This window comes from Crocuta crocuta, unplaced genomic scaffold, assembly GCF_008692635.1.
Source record: "Crocuta crocuta isolate KB4526 unplaced genomic scaffold, BGI_CrCroc_1.0 scaffold306, whole genome shotgun sequence".
Taxonomy (NCBI): Eukaryota; Metazoa; Chordata; class Mammalia; order Carnivora; family Hyaenidae; genus Crocuta; species Crocuta crocuta.
The window spans coordinates 225,976-243,641 of record NW_027529630.1 but is presented as its reverse complement, the minus strand read 5'-3'; the positions used below and the strand labels follow the sequence as shown (position 1 = coordinate 243,641).

General features: G+C 42.4%; 1 protein-coding gene across 2 annotated transcripts; it reads right to left on the bottom strand.

The window, feature by feature from the left end:
• Positions 1-9,288: 9,288 nt before the first annotated feature.
• Positions 9,289-17,045, bottom strand: TRIM21 (tripartite motif containing 21). Of its 2 annotated transcripts, none has more exons than XM_077762174.1 (7): positions 16,990-17,045; positions 15,502-15,956; positions 14,920-15,015; positions 13,612-13,842; positions 11,839-11,861; positions 10,874-10,974; positions 9,289-10,591 (listed from the first exon to the last, which is right to left on the bottom strand). In XM_077762174.1, the coding sequence occupies exons 2-7, from the start codon at positions 15,907-15,909 to the stop codon at positions 10,041-10,043; spliced, it is 1,410 nt and encodes a 469-aa protein (XP_077618300.1). In that variant the 5' UTR covers positions 15,910-15,956; positions 16,990-17,045; the 3' UTR covers positions 9,289-10,040. The 2 variants fall into 2 exon arrangements, with proteins under 2 accessions (XP_077618300.1, XP_077618301.1); XM_077762175.1 differs by lacking the exon at positions 16,990-17,045 and adding an exon at positions 16,749-16,904.
• Between the last annotated feature and the right edge of the window lie 621 nt (positions 17,046-17,666).

Here is a 17,666-nt window from a genome sequence, read left to right as displayed (position 1 = left end):
AGATCTTCTTTCCTTCCTTCAGTTTATCAACCAAACATGGATGACTTTGTCAAGTTATATTGATTTAGCTCTGTAATGTTGTCATCTTGCCTGAGGATTCTGTTCTTTTTATCCTTTCTTCAAAGTACCTTCTTTTTTTTTTTTTAATAGTTTATTGTCAAGTTGGTTTCCATATAACACCCAGTGCTCAACCCCACAAGAGCCCTCTTCCATGTCCATCTCCCCCCTTCTCCCCATACCCATCAGTCCTCAGTTTGGTCTCAGCATTCAAGANTGTTTTTCGGGTGTGGAGTTTGGTGAGTTCCTTATAGATTCTGGATATTATCCCTTTATCTGATATGTCATTTGCAACTATCTTTTCCCATTCCGTCGGTTGCCTATTAGTTTTATGGATTGTTTCCTTTGCCGTGCAGAAGCTTTTAATATTTTTTTTTCATTTTTCAATACAGCTTTATTGAAATACATCTTACATACCATACGATTTAAAGTGTATAATTCAGTAGTTTTTAGTGTATTCACAGAGTTGTGTATCCATCACTGCAGCCAATTTTAGAACATTTTCATCATCCCCCAAAAAACCCTGTACCCTTTAGGTATCACATCCCGACTCCCCATCTGCACCCCCCAGTCTTAAGCAACTACCAATCTACTTTCCATCTTTACAGATGTGCTTATTCTGGACATTTCATAGAAATGGAATCATGGAATATGTTGTCTTTTGTGACTGGCTTCTTTCACATAGCACAGAGTTTCCGAGGCTCGCTCATGTCTTGTACAGCATATTTGTCTGTTGAGGGAGGTATGTGTTGTTTCCACTTTTGACTATTGTGGATAGTAGTGCTATGGAGATTCATGTATAAGTTTTTGATTGAATACCCTTTCCTAACTCTTTTGGGAATATACCTAGAAAGTATATATGCTGGGTCATATGGTAGTTCTATGTTTAACCTTTTTTTTTTCATGGGTTCATTTTCTCCTTTTTATTTTTATTTATTTATTTTTACAAATAGTTTATTGTCAAATTAGTTTCCACATAACACTCAGTGCTCATCCCAAATATTAATGAGGTCTCAATAGTTTATTTTTGCTCTTGATTCCCTTGCTTTTGGGGGTGTGTCAAGTAACAAATTGCTGCGGTGGAGGTCAAGGAGGTTGTTTCCTGCTTTCATTTCTAGGATTTTGATGGTTTCCTGTCTCACCTTGAGCTCCTTTATCCATTTTGAGTTTATTTTTGTGTATGGTGTGAGAAAATGATCTAGTTTCATTCTTCTGCATGTTGCTGTCCAGTTCTCCCAACACCATCTATTAAAGAGGCTGTCTTTTTTTCATTCTTTCCTGCTTTGTCGAAGTTAGTTGGCTGTATACATTTGGGTCCAGCTCTGAGCTCTCAATTCTATTCCATTGGTCTATGTGTCTGTTTTTGTGCCAATACCATACTGTCTTGATGATGACAGCTTTGTAGTAGAGGCTAAAGTCTGGGATGGTGATACCTCCTGTTTTGGTTTTCTTCTTCAGTATTCCTTTGGCTATTCGGGGTCTTTTGTGGTTCCATACAAATTTGAGGATAGTTTGTTCTAGTTTTGAGAAGTATGCTGATGCAATTTTGATTGGGATTGCATTGAATGTGTAGATTGCTTTGAGTAGTAATGACATTTTAACTATATTTATTCTTCCAATCCACAAGCATGGAATGTTTTTCCATTTCTTTTGTCTTCTTCAGTTTCCTTCATAAGTTTTCTATAGTTTTCTTCATACAGATCTCTTTTATCCTATCCTTTCTTCAAAGTACCTTCTGTCCAGTGTTAAGATAGACCATTACTCATATTTACAAATAACTCTTATTAATAAGCTTTAAGGTCATTGACATCTTTGTATTATATCTAAATTTCATAAAATGAATAGCAGATTTACTGAAGATTAGCAGATTTCCTGAAAGCAATTTGAGATTCCATTTTATTTTTAAAATTTAAATTCCAGTATAGCTAACATACCGTGTTATATAAGTTTCAGGTGTACAATATAGTGATTCACCAGTTTCTTACATTACTCAGTGCCCATCAAGATAAGTGTACTTTTAATCCCCTTCACCTATATAATCCATTCCTCCATCCACCTCCCTGTGGTAATCATCCATTTGTTCTCTATAGTTAAGAGTCTGTTCTGTTTTTTGTTGTTTGTTTTTCTTTTTTTTTTCTTTGTTTCTTAAACTCCACATTTGAATGAAATTTTATGGTATTTGGTTTTCACTGATTGGCTTACTCCACTTAGTATTATATTCTCTAGTGCTATCCATGTTGTTGCAAATGGCAAATTTTCATTCTTTATTATGCCTAATAATCCATTATATACATATAATAAAGTATACATATTCCTATATATATACAGCACATCTTCTTATCCATTGATTTATCAATTACACTTGGGCTGCTTCCATAATCTTGTTCTTGTAAATAAGCTGCAATAAATATATGGGGGTTCATATGTCCCATCAAATTAATATTTTCATGTTCTTTGGGTAAATACCCAGTAATGCAATTACTGGATAGTAGGATAGCTCTTTTTTTAATGTTTTGAGGAATCTCCATACTGTTTTCTGCAGTGGATGCCCAGTTTGCATTCCCACAAACACTGCATGAGGGTTCCTTTTTCTCCACATACTCACCAATACTTGTTTCTTGAGTTTTTGCTTTTAGCTATTCTGGCAGGTGTGAGGTAATATTTCATTGTGGTTTTGATTTGTATTTCTCTGATGATCAGTTATGTTGAGAACCTTTTCATGTGTCTGTTGGCCATCTGTGTCTTCTTTGGAGAAATGACTCTTAATATTTTCTGCCCATTTTTAATTAGATGGTTTGGATTTGTGTGTGTGTGTGTGTGTGTGTGTGTTAAGTTGTGTAAGCTTTTAATATATTTTAGATACTAATTCCTTATTGGATATGCCATTTGAAAATATTTTTTCTCATTCAGTGGGTTGTCTTTTAATTTTATTGGTTATTTCCTTTGCTAAGCAGAGTTCTTAATTTTGATGTAGTCCCAGTAGTTTATTTTTGCTTTTGTTTTCCTTGTCTCAGGAGATATACCTAGAAAAAAGTTTCTATGGCTGATGTTAAGAGGTCACTGCCTGTGTTTTCCTGTAGGATTATTATGGTTTCAGTCCACACACTTAGGTCTATTACACCATTTTGAGCTTATTTTTGTGTACAGTGAAAGAAAGTAGTCCAGTTTAATGCTTTTGCATGTTACTTTCCAGTTTTCCGATCATCATTTGTTGAAGATACTTTTTCCCATTGGATATTCATTCCTCCTTTGTGAAAGATTAATTGATTATGTAATTGTGGTTTATTTCTAGGTTTTCTATTCTAGTCCATTTATCAACACATCTATTTTTATGCTAGTACCGTACTGTTTTAATTATTACCACTTTGTAATAGAAATTGAAATCCAGAATTTTGATGCCTCCATTTTGTTTTAAAAGATTGCTTTTGCCATTCAAGGTCTTTTGTGGTTCCATACAAATTTTAGGATTCCTTGTCGTAATTCTGTGAAAAATGCTATTTGGATTGGGATTGCATTAAATGTGTGGATTATTTTGGGTAGTATAGACATTTGAACAATATTTGTTTTTCTAACCCATGAGCATGGAATGTCTTTCCATTTCTTTGCATTGTCTTGAACTTCTTTCATCAGTTTTTTATAGTTATCAGAGTACAGGTCTTTCACCTCTTTGGTTATGTTTATTCCTAGGTATTTTATTGTTTTTGGTGCAATTGTAAATGGGATTTTCTTCATTTCTGCTGCTTCATTGTTGGTGTATAGATGACAACAGATTTCCATATGTTGATTTTGTATGTTGCAACTTTATTGAATTCATTTATCAGTTCTAGTAGGTTTGTGTGTGTGGGGGGGGTGTTTAGGGTTTTCTATATATAGTATCATGTTGTCTGAAATAGTGTAAATTTTACTTTTACCTTTTTGTTTTCTGATTGCTGTGGCTAGAACTTCTAGTATTATGTTGAATAAAAGTGGTTACAGTGGACATTTTGTTTTGTTCCTGACCTTAGGATAAAATCTCTCACATTTTCCCCATGAAGGATGATGTTAGCTGTGGCTTTTCTTTTTTTGAAATATATAAGGCCTTCAGTATGTGAGATATGTTCCCTCTAAAATTGTTTTGTTGAAAAATTTTATAATAAATGGTTGTTGTACTTTGCCAAATGCTTTTTCTGCATTAATTGAAATGATCATATGGGTTTAATCCTTTCTCTTGTTGGTGTGATGTATCATGTTGATTGTCGTGCAAATACTGTACCACCCTTGCATCCAGAGAATAAATACAACTTGATTGTGCTGAATGGTTTTTTAAAATGTATTGTTGGATTCAGTTTGGTAATAATTTGTTGAGAATCTTTGCATTTATGCTCATCAGGGATATTTGCCTGTAGTTCTCTCTCTCTCTCTCTCTCTCTGTGGTGTGTTTACCTGGTTATGGTATCAAGGTAATGCTGGCCTCATAGAATGAATTTGGAAGTTTTCCTTCCCCTTCTATTTTTTTTTTTTGAAAAGTTTGAGAAGAATAGATATAGACTTTTCTTTAAGTGTTTGGTGGAATTTATCTGTGAAGCATCTGGACCTTGACTTTTGTTTGTTGAGATTTTTTTTTTGATTACTGATTCATTTTCCTTGCTGGTAATCAGTTTTGTGTTTCTTCCTAAATTAGTTTTGGTAGGTTATATGTTCCTAGTTATTTATCCATTTCTTCTAGGTTGTACTACTTGTTGGTATGTAATTTTTCATAATATTCTCTTATAATCCTCTGTATTTCTGTGATGTTGGTTATTATTTCTCTCTTTACTTGTGATTTTGTTTAAGTCCTCTGTCCTTTGCTTTATTCATGAATCTGGCTAGCAGTTTATCCTATTTGTTGATCTTTTCAAAGAACAAAGCTCCTGGTTTCATTGATCTGTTCTATTGTTTTTGTCTTGTTTTATTTTGTTTCCATATCCTTTATTATTTCCTTCCTTCTGATGGTTTGTTGTTGTTGTTGTTGTTGTTGTTGTTGTTTTTCTAGCTCCTTTAGGTGTAAGATTAGGTTGCTTATTTGAGATTTTTCTTGCTTCTTGAGATAGGTCTTTATTGCTATAAACTTCCCTCTAGAACCACTTTTGCTGCATCTCAAAGGTTTAGGACTATTGTGTTTTTATTTTCATTTCTCTCTATATAGTTTTTTATTTCTTCTTTGATTTCTTGGTTGACCCATTCATTGTTTAGTAGCATGTTATTTAACCTCCATGTATTTGTGCCCTTTCCATATTTTTTTCTTGTGGTTGATTTCTAGTTTCACAGTGTTGTAGTCAAAGTAAATGGTAGGACTTTGATATTCTGAATTTGTTGAGACTTGTTTTGTGGCCTAATATGTCATCTATTCTGGAGAATGTTTCATATGCATTTGAAAAGAATGTATATTCTGCTGTCTAGGATGGAATGTTCTAAATATATCTGTTAAATCCCTCTGGTCTAGTGTGTCATTCAAAGCCATTGTTTCTTGTTGATTTTGTTTGGTGATTATCCCTTGATATACATGGAGTGTTAAAGTCCCCAACTATTATTGTATTATTATTGATTAGTTCCTTTGTTAATAACCATTTTGTGTACTTAGGAGCTTTCATGTTGGGTGCATAAATATTTACAATTGTTATATGTTCTTGTTGGATTGTCTCATTTATTATTATATAATCTTCTTTGTCTCTTGTTTTAAAGTCTATTTTGTCCAAATTTATTTTAAAATATTTGTTTTAAAGTCTATTTTGTTTAAATATTGCTACCTTAGCTTTCTTTTTATATCTGTTGTCCTGATAAATGTTTCTCCATCTCCTCAATTTTAATTTGTATGTGTCTTTAGGTCTGAAATGAGTCTCTTGTAGGTAGCATATATGGGGTGGGTCTTGTTTTGTATCCAGTCTGTCACCCTATGTCTTTTGATTGGAGCATCTAGTTCATTTACATTCAAAATAATTATTAATAAGTATGCATTACCATTTTTAAAAACTTGTTTTGTGGCTGCTTTTGTAGCTCTTCTCTTCTCTTTTCTTCTCTTACTCTCTTCTCTCATGGTTTTCTGGCTTTCTTTAGTGATATACTTGGATTCCTTCATTTATTTGTTTTGCATGTTTATTACTGGTTTTTGAGTTGTGTATATAACACCTGCATATAGTAGCTTATATTAAGTTGATGGTTGCCTAACATTAGACTCATTCTTTACTCCTCTCCCTCATGTTTTAGGTATATAGTGTCATATGTCTTTTTATTTTGTGAATCTCTTAACTTTTTTTTTTTACACAGATATACTCATTTTTTACTGCTTTTGTGCTTCCTACTTTCTTACCTTATGGTCTTTCCACTTAAAGAGTCACCTTTAAACTTCTTGGAAGGCTAGTTTTGTGGTCATGAACACCTTTAGTGTTTGTTTGCCTGGGAAACTCTTTCTCCTTCTATTCTGAATGATAGCCTTTCTGTGTAGAATAATCTTGGCTGCAGATTTTTTTTGTTTCAGCACTTTGAATTATCATGCCACTCCATTCTGGCCCACAAAGTTTCTGCTGAAAATCTACAGATAGCTTTACGGGTTTTTCCTTTGTATGTAACAGTCTTCTTTTATCTTGCTGCTTTCAAAATTCTCTCCTTATCACTACTTTTTTCATTTTAATTCCTATGTATCGTCATGTGGGCCTCCTTGGGTTGATTTTATTGGGAGATCTCTGTTCCTTCTGAATATAGATTTGTTTCCTTCTCCAGATTAGGGACATTTTCAGTTATTATTTCCTCAATTAAATTTTCTGCCCTCTTCTCTCTCTTCTTCTTCTAGGATCCCTATAATGCAAATGTCATTACACTTGATGGGATCACTGAGTTCCCTAAGCCTATTCTCATTTTGCATTTTAATTGTTTCCCTCTCATCTGCTCAGCTTGATTACTTTTCATTACTCTGTCCTCCAGGTTGCTAATGAATTCTTCTGCTTTCTCTAGCCTGCTATTTATTTCATCTATTTATTTATTTATTTATTTCATAGTGTATTTTTAATTTTTATTGTGTTCTTTTCTGACCTGTTCTTTATTTCACTATTAAGGGTATCCTTGATGTCCTCCACTCTTTCCTCAAGTCCAGTATCTTTAAATTCTCTATCAGGTATATTATATCTGTTTTGTTTAGGTCTCTTGCTGTGGTTTTGTCTTATTCTTCCACCTGGGACATATTCTTCTCTTCATTTTGTCTTACTGTATTTCTCTGTGTTAAGACAGCCAGCTCTGTCTCCTGCTCTTGAAAATAATGGCCGTATGAAGGAGAGGTCCTGTAGTACCCTGTGGTGCAGTGTCCCCTGTTCACCAGAATCTGACACTTCAGAAGTATCACCTATGTGTGTGCATATGCCCTGCTGTTGTGTCCTAGCTGCTTTTTCCTTTAGTCCAGTTGTCTACAGTGGGTTTGTCTATTGTGTGCAGTGTTTGGTCTCTGTGGTGTTACTAGACCAGCTTGGAGCCTGCTTGGTCTTGAGTTTAGTCACACCATACATTTGCCAGAGATGCAGTAACACCAAAGTGCAGGGCGCTTTTCTTGTGTTGTCCCTGAGAAATTTTTGTTGGTGGGCACAGTCTATAGTCAGACCAGATGTCTTCCCCCAGTCCACTGCTGGGGCACCCTTCTGACTGAAGTATGTGCTTTTCTTCTCCTCAACCCAGGGGAGGAGTTACCTTGGAGTCACACTGCCAGGCTTGTGGCCCCTATTTAAATGGGCTCTGGCAAGGAGCATATCGGAGGAGGTGGAGTGTGATGTGCCTGCAAGGGGCCTGCTGCCGCCTCTGAGACCATGCTGGGGCACATGGTTTAACAAGATGCACCATGGTCTGCTAGTGAAATGAGACCTGCTACCACTGCAGCTACTGGTACCAGGTTAGTAGGAGCTCATCTGCAAAGTAGGTGGCTGGAACAATCAATTTTAACAAGGTGTGTGCATGTTTTTCTCAGGAGGGAGCCTGCTGCAGCTGCTTCCAAAACCAAGGCTCCACAAAGTGCATGGCTGGTGGATGTAGTGTTGGCAAGGTTTGTGATGGTCTTCTGGGGGAGGAGACAGCAGTGCTGGGGCTGAGGCAAACATCACTGGAAAGGGCAGACCCGCTGATATGTGTGTGGGTGGTGCCTGTTACAAGCAAGTTATATAGTGAGGGTTGGCATCATGTTGTTTCTTGTAGATCACCATGTTTATGCTGGGCATTGTGGGAGGGAGGTGGTGCCTCCCAGAGGAGTCCCTCAGCAAGTCCTGCCCCTCTGGTACAGGCTCTGAGGTGAGTAACTCTCCTTCCATATGCCCCAGGTGTTTTTCAAAGTGCTGCTTCTTTGCTGTATTTTTGAGGGCTGTTTGTCCTGCTGTCTCTTGAAGGTGGGCACTCAATTTCCTATTGTCCATTCTCCCAAAGCTAAGCCAGCTGATTCTTTAAATTCCAGGCTTTAAGGCCCACTGGTTCTAAGAACTTCTGAAATTCAACTCCTCTAGTTTTCAAAGCCAAAGGTTATGGGGATTTGTTTTCCCTGTTCAGGCTCCCTAGTGTGGTAGGCTGCTTCTTGCCCTTCTCTGTGCCACTGGCTCCCTCCCTCCTGTAGAGGGCCCAGCTTTTGATCTGTTTAGCTCATGACTGCATCTCCATTCTTCCTACCCTCTTCAGTGTGGCCTCTTTTCTGCCTTTAGTTGTGGAGTTTGTTCTGCCAGGCTTTGGGTCATTTTCTGGATTATTTATGCTGATGTTGGGGTTATCTAGTTGTCCCATGGGACAAAGTGAGCTTAGGTTCTTCCTACTCCATCATCTTCCCACCTTCTCCCTGAGATTGTTTGTTAGGCAAAGAATCAGGTTGCTGGCAGAATAGTGGGTCTCTCACAGCCTCCTACTGCTTGGGTGTAGAGCTTCATCATTCTAGCGTTAAGAACTTAAATTCAAGAAAATGTTAGCTGTCACCAGGTGATGCCATTACCTCAGTCCTGGCCTTCACATCAATCAGGTTCAACCAAAGAAGAACTAGTAGGGACCATGCAAAGACTTATCGCAAGGAATTCACTTATATAATTGTGGGAGTTGGCAAGGTAGGACCTAAATTCTTCAGGGCAGGCTAGAACTCTGGCATGAGCTCAAGCTGCTATTTATAGATGGATTATCTTCGGTGAAGCTTCAGTTCTGCTTTTAAGGTCTTTCACTTGATTGGATTAGGGCCACCCCACTTATCCAGGACAATCCCCCTTAAAGTCAAGTTTTACAGACTTTAATAATAGCTACAAAATACCTTCATGGCAACATCTAGATTTGTGATTGACAGCCTAGAGCCTAGCCAAGTTGACATATCAAAAAACCATTACCCCTTCCATTTAGATTGATGCGCCCTTTAACCAATTCCATTATCAACAAGATGTGGTCGGGAGAGCATGGCAGGGATGGGGGATGGGGCACAATAGGCTGGATATGTAACATGGAAGTCTAAGGCCTGCATCAGTCACCCTTTATTTTCAAAGTATGGCTGTTTTTCTATAGGTGGTGTGGAGCCACTTAACAGATGTGTGTACATCAGAACAGTAATCCTAGATGTATATGAGAACAAGGATCAAATGGGTTAGATTGAGGCCCCATGTATATAGGAAGCCCCTTTGCAAACTCTGCAAGGTAAATAATAGAGATCTGACCAGAGGCTTAGTGATGGAGAGGAGAAAATGAGTCACATAAAGGCAGAAACGTGTTTTGGTTAACCCAGGTGATTTGGGCCAAGTAGTTTGTTTCATAGAGGGAATCATAAAGCAATCTAGGTAGGAATGCTGATGGTGAAAGTCATTTGACAAATTTTCTGTGAACTCACTGCCAAAGTCTGCTTGCTACTGTCCTGACAGCTCTGCAGAGACAAAGTGGGTCAGAGTTCATGGGGAGATGAGGCACGGTCAGTGGCTGAGAAGGGCACTGACAGAGGGGGTGTCAGTGTCCAGAGAGTGCCACCAGTGGTCAGTAGATCCCTACCAAACCATTTCCAATGGACGGAGGACAAGAGGGGCTGAATTTCTTCCTTCATCATTAAAACCAGTACTGAAGAAGGGTCGCAGAGGTCCAGAGAAGGCACATTCAGAGAAGGTGTAGATGAGGGAGCCGTGGTCAGTGATGTTGTAGAAAGAGACAGTGCTGGCCTCATAGTCAAGAAAGATCCCAACTTGGCGTGGAGGCACCTGAAGGTGGAGGGGAGTCTGGGGACTGGTGCCAGCCTCATATTTTTGTTTGTTCCACAGCCAAATTGTCCAGAAGCCATTCTTGGGACTGAGCAAAAAATGCCCTTTCCTCCGCACAGAGTCTCTACAAACACCCAGGTCCCAGGCCTCCTTTCCTGTCACATCTACCTCCCAGTAAACCTTTCCAGAGTCAAAGAACTGGGCACCCAGGACCATGGGATAAGTGTCAAATCTGCCTTCATTTTCAGGTACTTCCTGCCGGCTGTCTCCAAGTCTCACTTGTCTCCGATCCTCTGACAGGATGAGCCATGGATTGGCTGTGTACGGATCCAGAGTGATGTTTACTGCAGAGAAGGGACCATAGTTAGGCTGGGAGAGTATGGGGAATCAGGAACCTGGTGTCTGTGGTGGGGATGAGGGTGGGGGTGGGGGGGATGAGCAGGTATCTGTGAGCCTCACTGTGGGAGGAAATGACCCCCAGCCAGGCCTAACCCTTGAGGGAATCACCTTCCCTACGTGTTCCTGCCTCACCTACTCTGACCTGCTAGCTCTCCCTGACCCTGGGACTCTGCACCCTCGTCACCCCCTTCTGTTCCTCCGTCCCACTCTCCTGGTGGTCTCCTCACCTCCACACGTCCTCAGCATCCTCTTCAGCCCTGGCACGAGGCACACACTCCTCAGGTCTGGAGGGGTGATGTCCAGCTGCTTCAGGTTCCAACATTCACTCCTGGGGCAAACAGTTACAGACCCTGTTTCCAGCTCCCATCTCACCCTCCTGAACCCTGACCATAACCTCCCTTGTGGATGACAATTTAACTCAGTGCAAATTTACAGATACCTTCTGTGTTGGGGCCCCTGGAGATGGGGGTGGGAGGCAAGAGGAGGTAGGGATTTAGTTCCTTTCTAGGCCTTACTGGTTATATCAGGCCCTGCAGCTGTGGATAGTCTGTATCTTCTTTCCAAGCCTAAGGTCAGCAGGCACTCACTGGTTCATTTTACCACAAGGCATCTGATACAGATGGAATCACTTCCGTAAGGAAACTCAAGGTGTCTCCCCAGGCCACCGGTCTTACTCTATGGCTCTTTCTGGGAGATTTGTAACTGGCTGTAGACTAAGAACTTCACAGAATTTCCCTGTGAGTTGGGGCTTCACTTTGTAACGATTTTATAGTCTAATTACTTTGGGCAACTCACCAAATGAGATGTCTATTCATTAGCTTCAAAACAGAAAATATTTTACGGAGGTTTGGGTCTTTGAGAATAGGGAGGAGAATGGAAAAAACATCAGTGCATGTTTTTCTAACTCAAAAACCTTTTCCACAGGTATATATACTTCTTGTCACCCCTCCTTTTTTTTTAATATTTATGTTTTGAAAGAGAGAGAGACAGTGTGAGTGGGGGAGGGGCAGACAGAGAGGGAGACACTGAATTCAAAGCAGGCTCCAGGCTCTAAGCTGTCAGCACAAAACTCGATGTGGGGCTTGAACCCACAAACCATGAGACCATGACCTGAGCTAAAGTCACTTAACCGACTGAGCCACCCAGGTGCCCCATGCCCCCTCCTCCTCTTACAAAGAAAACCTTTCCTTACCTTCCCAGGACACTTTTCACCTCCTGAGGAGAAAAGACAGTGTGTAAATTCTGGAATCACTGGTTTACCACTGAGACCTCAGTTCTGTGGGTTAGGAGATGCCCCTCCCCCAGAGGCCCACAGGACACTGCTTTACTCCATTCCTCTGAGGCCACTGCCTGAAAGACATTTCTGACCAGCTTGAAGCAGAAGGGGTGTGGATGCTTGTGGGGTAACCACCATGGGTGTGACCTACAGCTATGAGAAGGATGATCAGTTTAAGGACTCTGATTCAGAGGACACGTTAGAAAGCCCCAGTTCTTGGAAGGAGAGTGGAAAGGAACAAGTAGCCCAGGCTGGCTGAGTCCCCGAGACAGTCACAGGGCAAGAATGGCCCAGTCAGGATGCACAGGACCTGCTCTGTCTCAGTTGTGGGCTTGTGTTTTGGGGAAGAAAGGGCTCTGTCCTCTTTGGAGTTAATGCTGCCTTCTCATATGCATGTGAAATTGAATCACTTGGAAATATGCTGTTGCCAGGCTTGGGAACCCTTACCCAGGAATTGGCCCACTCCTAGGTCCAGTCAAAAGTGCCTTAGAAGGCATGGCTCAGTGTTGGTAGAAGCAAGATTTAGACAGTGAGAAGAGGGCCTGCCAAGTAAAGCCACTCCAGGAAGTCTTTTTGCACAAACCAAACCAACAAATAAATGACTTCATGACCACATCTGACAGAGACACTGACAAGTTTGGGAAGGGAAAAACTGTAGAAGATTAGAGGAGAGGGGACTTTTGAGACCATCTAATCAATAGGTTCCCAAAAGAGGCAAACACATTAGGGGATGGGAGAGGATTTTAAGTAGAACACACATTGATGAGTTTTTTAAAAAAAATACATGCTTATTTTAATTTCCACTCTGCCACTTATCATTTGAGTGAACTTGGTCAAATTATTTAGCAGTAGTCTCTAAATTTCTCAACATCTCTGCCCCTGTTTTCTCATCTACAAAATGGGGATAATAGCATCCAACTCACTGTATTGCTGTGACAGCCTGAATACACTGAGGCAGGTCTTATGTGCCATTTAAGAATTGGCAGTGGTTACAAAATTAGAAAAAATTAGTAAACCATCAACACAGGATTTCTTGGCTCCTATTGCTTAGGACAAATTTCTTGTTAAGCTAAATTTCTTCAGATGAAAGAGTGAGATGTAAACAACAAACATATGCTAACAGGTTTGGGTAGTTCACAGAAGCAGCAAAAAGTGGGAAGAGGGTACATTTATGACTAACATTGGGGGATCCTTGTTATTCAGTCCACTCCCTCCCCTTGCTCCACAAAGTAGGCCTAGGAAGAGGAAGGGACTTAACCTAGAATTATGGAGCGAATTGGTGGCAGGGCCACTGTCTCTTAATTTCTGGGGCACTGTTTTTAGTTACAATTATGAAACCTTTCTCATGGTCAAATGCTCAGGTAAAAGCTTTCATGGTTTCTCTCATTTAATCCTCAGAAAAATCCTTTGAGATATGTAACACTGTAATATCCATTTAACATAGGAGAAACCAAATACTCAGAAAAGTTAAGGAACTTTCTCAAGGTCATGAACCTGGAAGGTGTCAGAGCAGGTGGCTGGTTCTTTGAATTGCTGCATGGAATATTTCCTCCTAACTCTGCACCTTTCCATGCCTTGAATGCAAACCACTCATGGGTCTGAATTCCAGTTTGGTTTAGGAATATTCCAGGGCCTGGGTTTAGCTTTGTTTCAATTATTCCTTGAACCTCAAGGAGAGGGGAGGCTCACCTGCAGTAGCTCCAGGGCTGAGCCCCTGCTCCTCTTCTCCAGCTCCAAGACCAGCTCCTGCAGGGCCTGGCTCTTCTGGGCCAGCATTGCCTCCCTCTCGCCCAGGATTCTCAGGTGTTCCCTCTCCTCCATCTCTAGCTTCTGTAGCTGTCTCTGTTCCTCTTCAGCCAGGAAGTTCTGCTGTTGCACAAACTCTGTGTGAATCATCAGTTTGTGTGTCTCGACCTGACTCTTTGGTGTAAATGGAAAGAGAGAGAAGGTTTTTATCAAAATCTCCTAAAGCTTCCAGAATGAAGGCACTTGTACCTATTTCTATTCCCTGTAGATTCACCGCTCTGGGTCTGAGAACAAGTACGCGCATGCACACACACACACACACACACACACAACACCACACACACAAACACACACACACACAGTTTTGCTAGGGAGGTAAGTGGGTGAGGCTTCTGAGCTAAGAGAGGAATAGGATTAGTGAGGGGCGGCACACTGTAGCTGTCCTACAGTTACGTACATATGGTAGAAGACTTTCAAAATCCACTCAGTACCCAAATATGCCCCTCTGTCTTCAGATCTCCGGGAGTTCCTTAGAGAGTAACATCCATTCTCACCCCCAACAACCTCGCAAAAACAGGCTCACAACACTGCTTTCAAGTCCTGAGGAAAGGGGGCCTTGGGGATCATCTATCTGTCCTCTCCTGCTAGTGACTGGAAGGTCACCCGACAAAACAATGATTCCTTTTGTCACCACAGCCTGACTCATCCTTCTCTGATCTTTTCTGGGCTCTACTGGCCCTGAGTTCCCTCCACTCCTCTAAGTCTTGACCACCCCACCTCCAATTACGTGTAGAATAGCTTTAGGTCTCCATCCTACTTTGGACCAGTGACCTGGATGTGGTCAAGCAACCACCTGGTCAGACTAGTTTTTCTACAGCTGGTCTTGGTCATTCCCTGAAGTCTGCTCCTCACAGCCCTTGTCATTTCCCCATAGGCCTAGTCATTGGGCATCTCTCCTGGGAAACCTCGGTCCCAGATGCTGAGGCAGTGATGCTATCATCTCCTAAGCCTGAGCTTTAGGGTATGGCTTATTCCTCTTGGCACCTTTTTCTAAGATTCTTGATTTTTCTATCTGATTGGGAGCTCTCTCCTTTTTATTCCCTTCTGTCAGGAGGCCTAGAGGACAGCTGGTTCTTGGATAGTGAGATATATTATCTCAGATGGGCATAGCTATGGTTAGGGCTTGAGTCTGGGACCCTGGACTCTACCCTGGCTTCTGATCAGAGATTCCTTTTAGGGAACGATTCTTGCCTTCCAGGAAGCTCTCTTCATTGCAATATCCACTTCCAACTCCTCGGCCAATCGTTGTCCTTTTCTCAGTTTCTCTAATGCCACCTGGACCTTCTCCTGTAGAGAGAGATAGGTTAGTGTCCAACCAGACCAAGAAGTGGGGTGGGGTGGCATAAGGAAGGAGAAGACCATGCTGGTTCTTTGAAAAGCCTGAGTGCAGAGAAAGAGGGAAGACTACAGTCTGACTGGGGTGGAAATTCTGTGGATGGGAAAACTTTGGAAAAAGCCCAATGTTTCTTACAAAACAGAGCTACACTGTTCGTGGGGGGCATGCTCATGTTCATTCTTAATTAACCAGGAGACAAGGAAATGTGATTCTTGTAGCATTTCCTTAAGTGTATTCCCTGCTCCTGGGGAATGAGAAAGTTGTACCAAGCTTGCAGTTCTTGGCTTAAGTTAGACATGGAAGGTGGGAGGCATCCTTCCTTTCCCCAAGCCCTCAATGCCACAGGCAACTCTGCCTCCCAGGCTCTGGGGAACAAAGCACCCACCAGGGATGCCTCTCTCCCTTCTACATGCTCTGTCTCTGTGCTGAGGCCTCACCTGGTACTCCTGAGCAGCCTCCTCAATAGGGACCATGTGGTGGTTACGGTGGTTCTGGGACTGAGAACACACCCAGCAAAGGATCTTCCCATCTTCCTCGCAGAACAGGTGCAGTTTCTCCCCGTGCACCTCGCACCGCTCCCCTTGCATGCCCTCCTTGGCACTCTGGCCAATTTGTTTAAGGCTCTCCACCATGCTGGCCAGCGTCCAATTGGGTCGGAAGTTCCGGACCAAGAAGGTGTGCTGACACACAGGACAGACGCCGCCTCCGTCTTTCCCGACCTGAGAGATGCAGTTGTGGCAGAAGCTGTGGCCACATTCAATGCTCACAGGCTCCACTACGGGATCCAGGCAGATGGGGCACATGACCTCCTCCCACATCATCGCCAGGGGCGCTGCTGAGGCCATTGGGGTAATGTTCCTATCCAGCAGCCCTGTGGAGATACTGCGGTAGCCTAGTGGGGAGAGGAGGAAAGGAAAAGAGAAGATGAGAAGGGTGGTGTGAGAAGGAAACCCTGAGGGAGAGTGAAGTGGAAGGTGTGAAAACAAGATCAGAACATTAACTTGAGTAACAACAGCTTCTCCTCCCTAGTCTCATCCACTGATCCAGCAGGACAGCGGGGGACTGATTCTCCAAAAGAGACCAAGAATGTTGCTGTGAACTTCAGAGATAAAGCTGTGTGCAACTGTATCTTCAGGTAAATCGCTGCTTAAACCCTCTGTACCCAGGCTTTTCTTGCCTGTCTTCTCCCGTGCACCAGTGCACTGCTGAGAAGCTCATGGTAACAGGAGCGGCCTTTGACCATGCACTCTCCGCGCGCTAGGGGAGATGCTGCGCTCTTTGCGTACGTCTTCATTAGTCTGCACAATAGTGGCAGGAGTTATGCATATGTTATAGGACTGCCTACATAAGAATATGTTTGCACGTGTACATATATACAAATGTACGTGTAGTGTGTATACATGTATGTGTTTATATGTATATGCATGTGTTCACACACACGTGGTAGAGCACTTCCTGGGCGCTCCTCTCAGCTTCCGGAACCTGGTACCTGTCCTCACTGCCTCTGGGGCACAGACCCAGATCTACTTACCATCCCGCCCCCCTCACTCCCAGAGGGGAACTGTCGAGAGGAGGGTCTCTAGGACTGTGAACCTACCCACACTGGGCTGCCCTAGACCACCCTCCTGGCTAGGTTGCTGCCCAGTTTTCCCTGCTCAGGCAGAATCAGCAAGGCAGCCCTTACCCCTTCTCCCTTGCTGGTGGCTTGGAAGTCACATGCACAGCCAGGCCCTCTCCTAGGCAGGCTGTTTGCGCAGGACGAACTGCTGGACTTGGGCTGAGCGAGCCCTGCTGCGGAGAAGGGAGAACTGGGATCCCAGGCTCTAGGGGTGAGACCTGGATGGGAGCGGACCTTCAGATCTGGGGCAAGGGAGAGATGTCCCCCTGCCAGGGCTGGGGGGCTTGGGTTTGGCCAAGTCACTCACCTTTTCAGGGGACTCAGCTTCTGGCGGCAAGTTCCCTATTTCACTTTCGATTTTCCTCCAGACGCACGTCTGAAAGGGAGGCGGGCCGAGGGGCAGGGAGTGGGAGGAGCTCCGGCGGAGAGGGTTGCGCGGGGCGGAGCTAAGGGGCAGAGGGCGGAGCAAGCTCAGCCCCCAGGCTGACACTAAGCGAAAGCTCCACAGCATTTCAGCCTTGCTGTGCACTCAGTCCCAGGTCCTCAGTATCTAATGGGATCTCAGCATCTACTAGATGGAGGAGTCATGCTGCCTTCTTTGACACTGGTCACCATCACGCCACAGCCATGTGCTGTGTCCACTTGTGGTTTGGATGGTGACAACAGTGCCTGGAGCTCTCCCTTAAGTGCCACCCTTGGCTTCTTACTTCCATAAATAAGTCCATTTCAGGAGTGTTGATCTTTTAACATCAGGGGGTGAGGGACTTATACTGTGTGATCTGAAGGCAGGTATCACACCAGTAAGTGGTAAGAAAGGAATTGACATTTATTGAGCACGAACTATGTACTTGTCACCCAGCTAGGGATTTTCACAGGTTATTTTTAAATTGTAGTAAAATAATGTATATCAAAATTTACCATCGTAACCATTTTTAAGCATATAGTTCAGTCGCATTAAATACATTCACGTCATTGTATGACTAT

What these genes read in the sequence shown, in the direction of transcription:
- TRIM21 (XM_077762174.1), bottom strand. Translation starts at nt 15,909, where the DNA reads ATGGCCTCAGCAGCGCCCCTGGCGATGATGTGGGAGGAGGTCATGTGC. An exon ending in GTGAAAAGTGTCCTGGGAAG is followed by an intron (nt 10,975 to 11,838) that starts GTAAGGAAAGGT and finishes TGTTTGCCCCAG; the next exon opens with GAGTGAATGTTGGAACCTGA. An exon ending in GATGCTGAGGACGTGTGGAG is followed by an intron (nt 10,592 to 10,873) that starts GTGAGGAGACCA and finishes CCTTCTCTGCAG; the next exon opens with TAAACATCACTCTGGATCCG.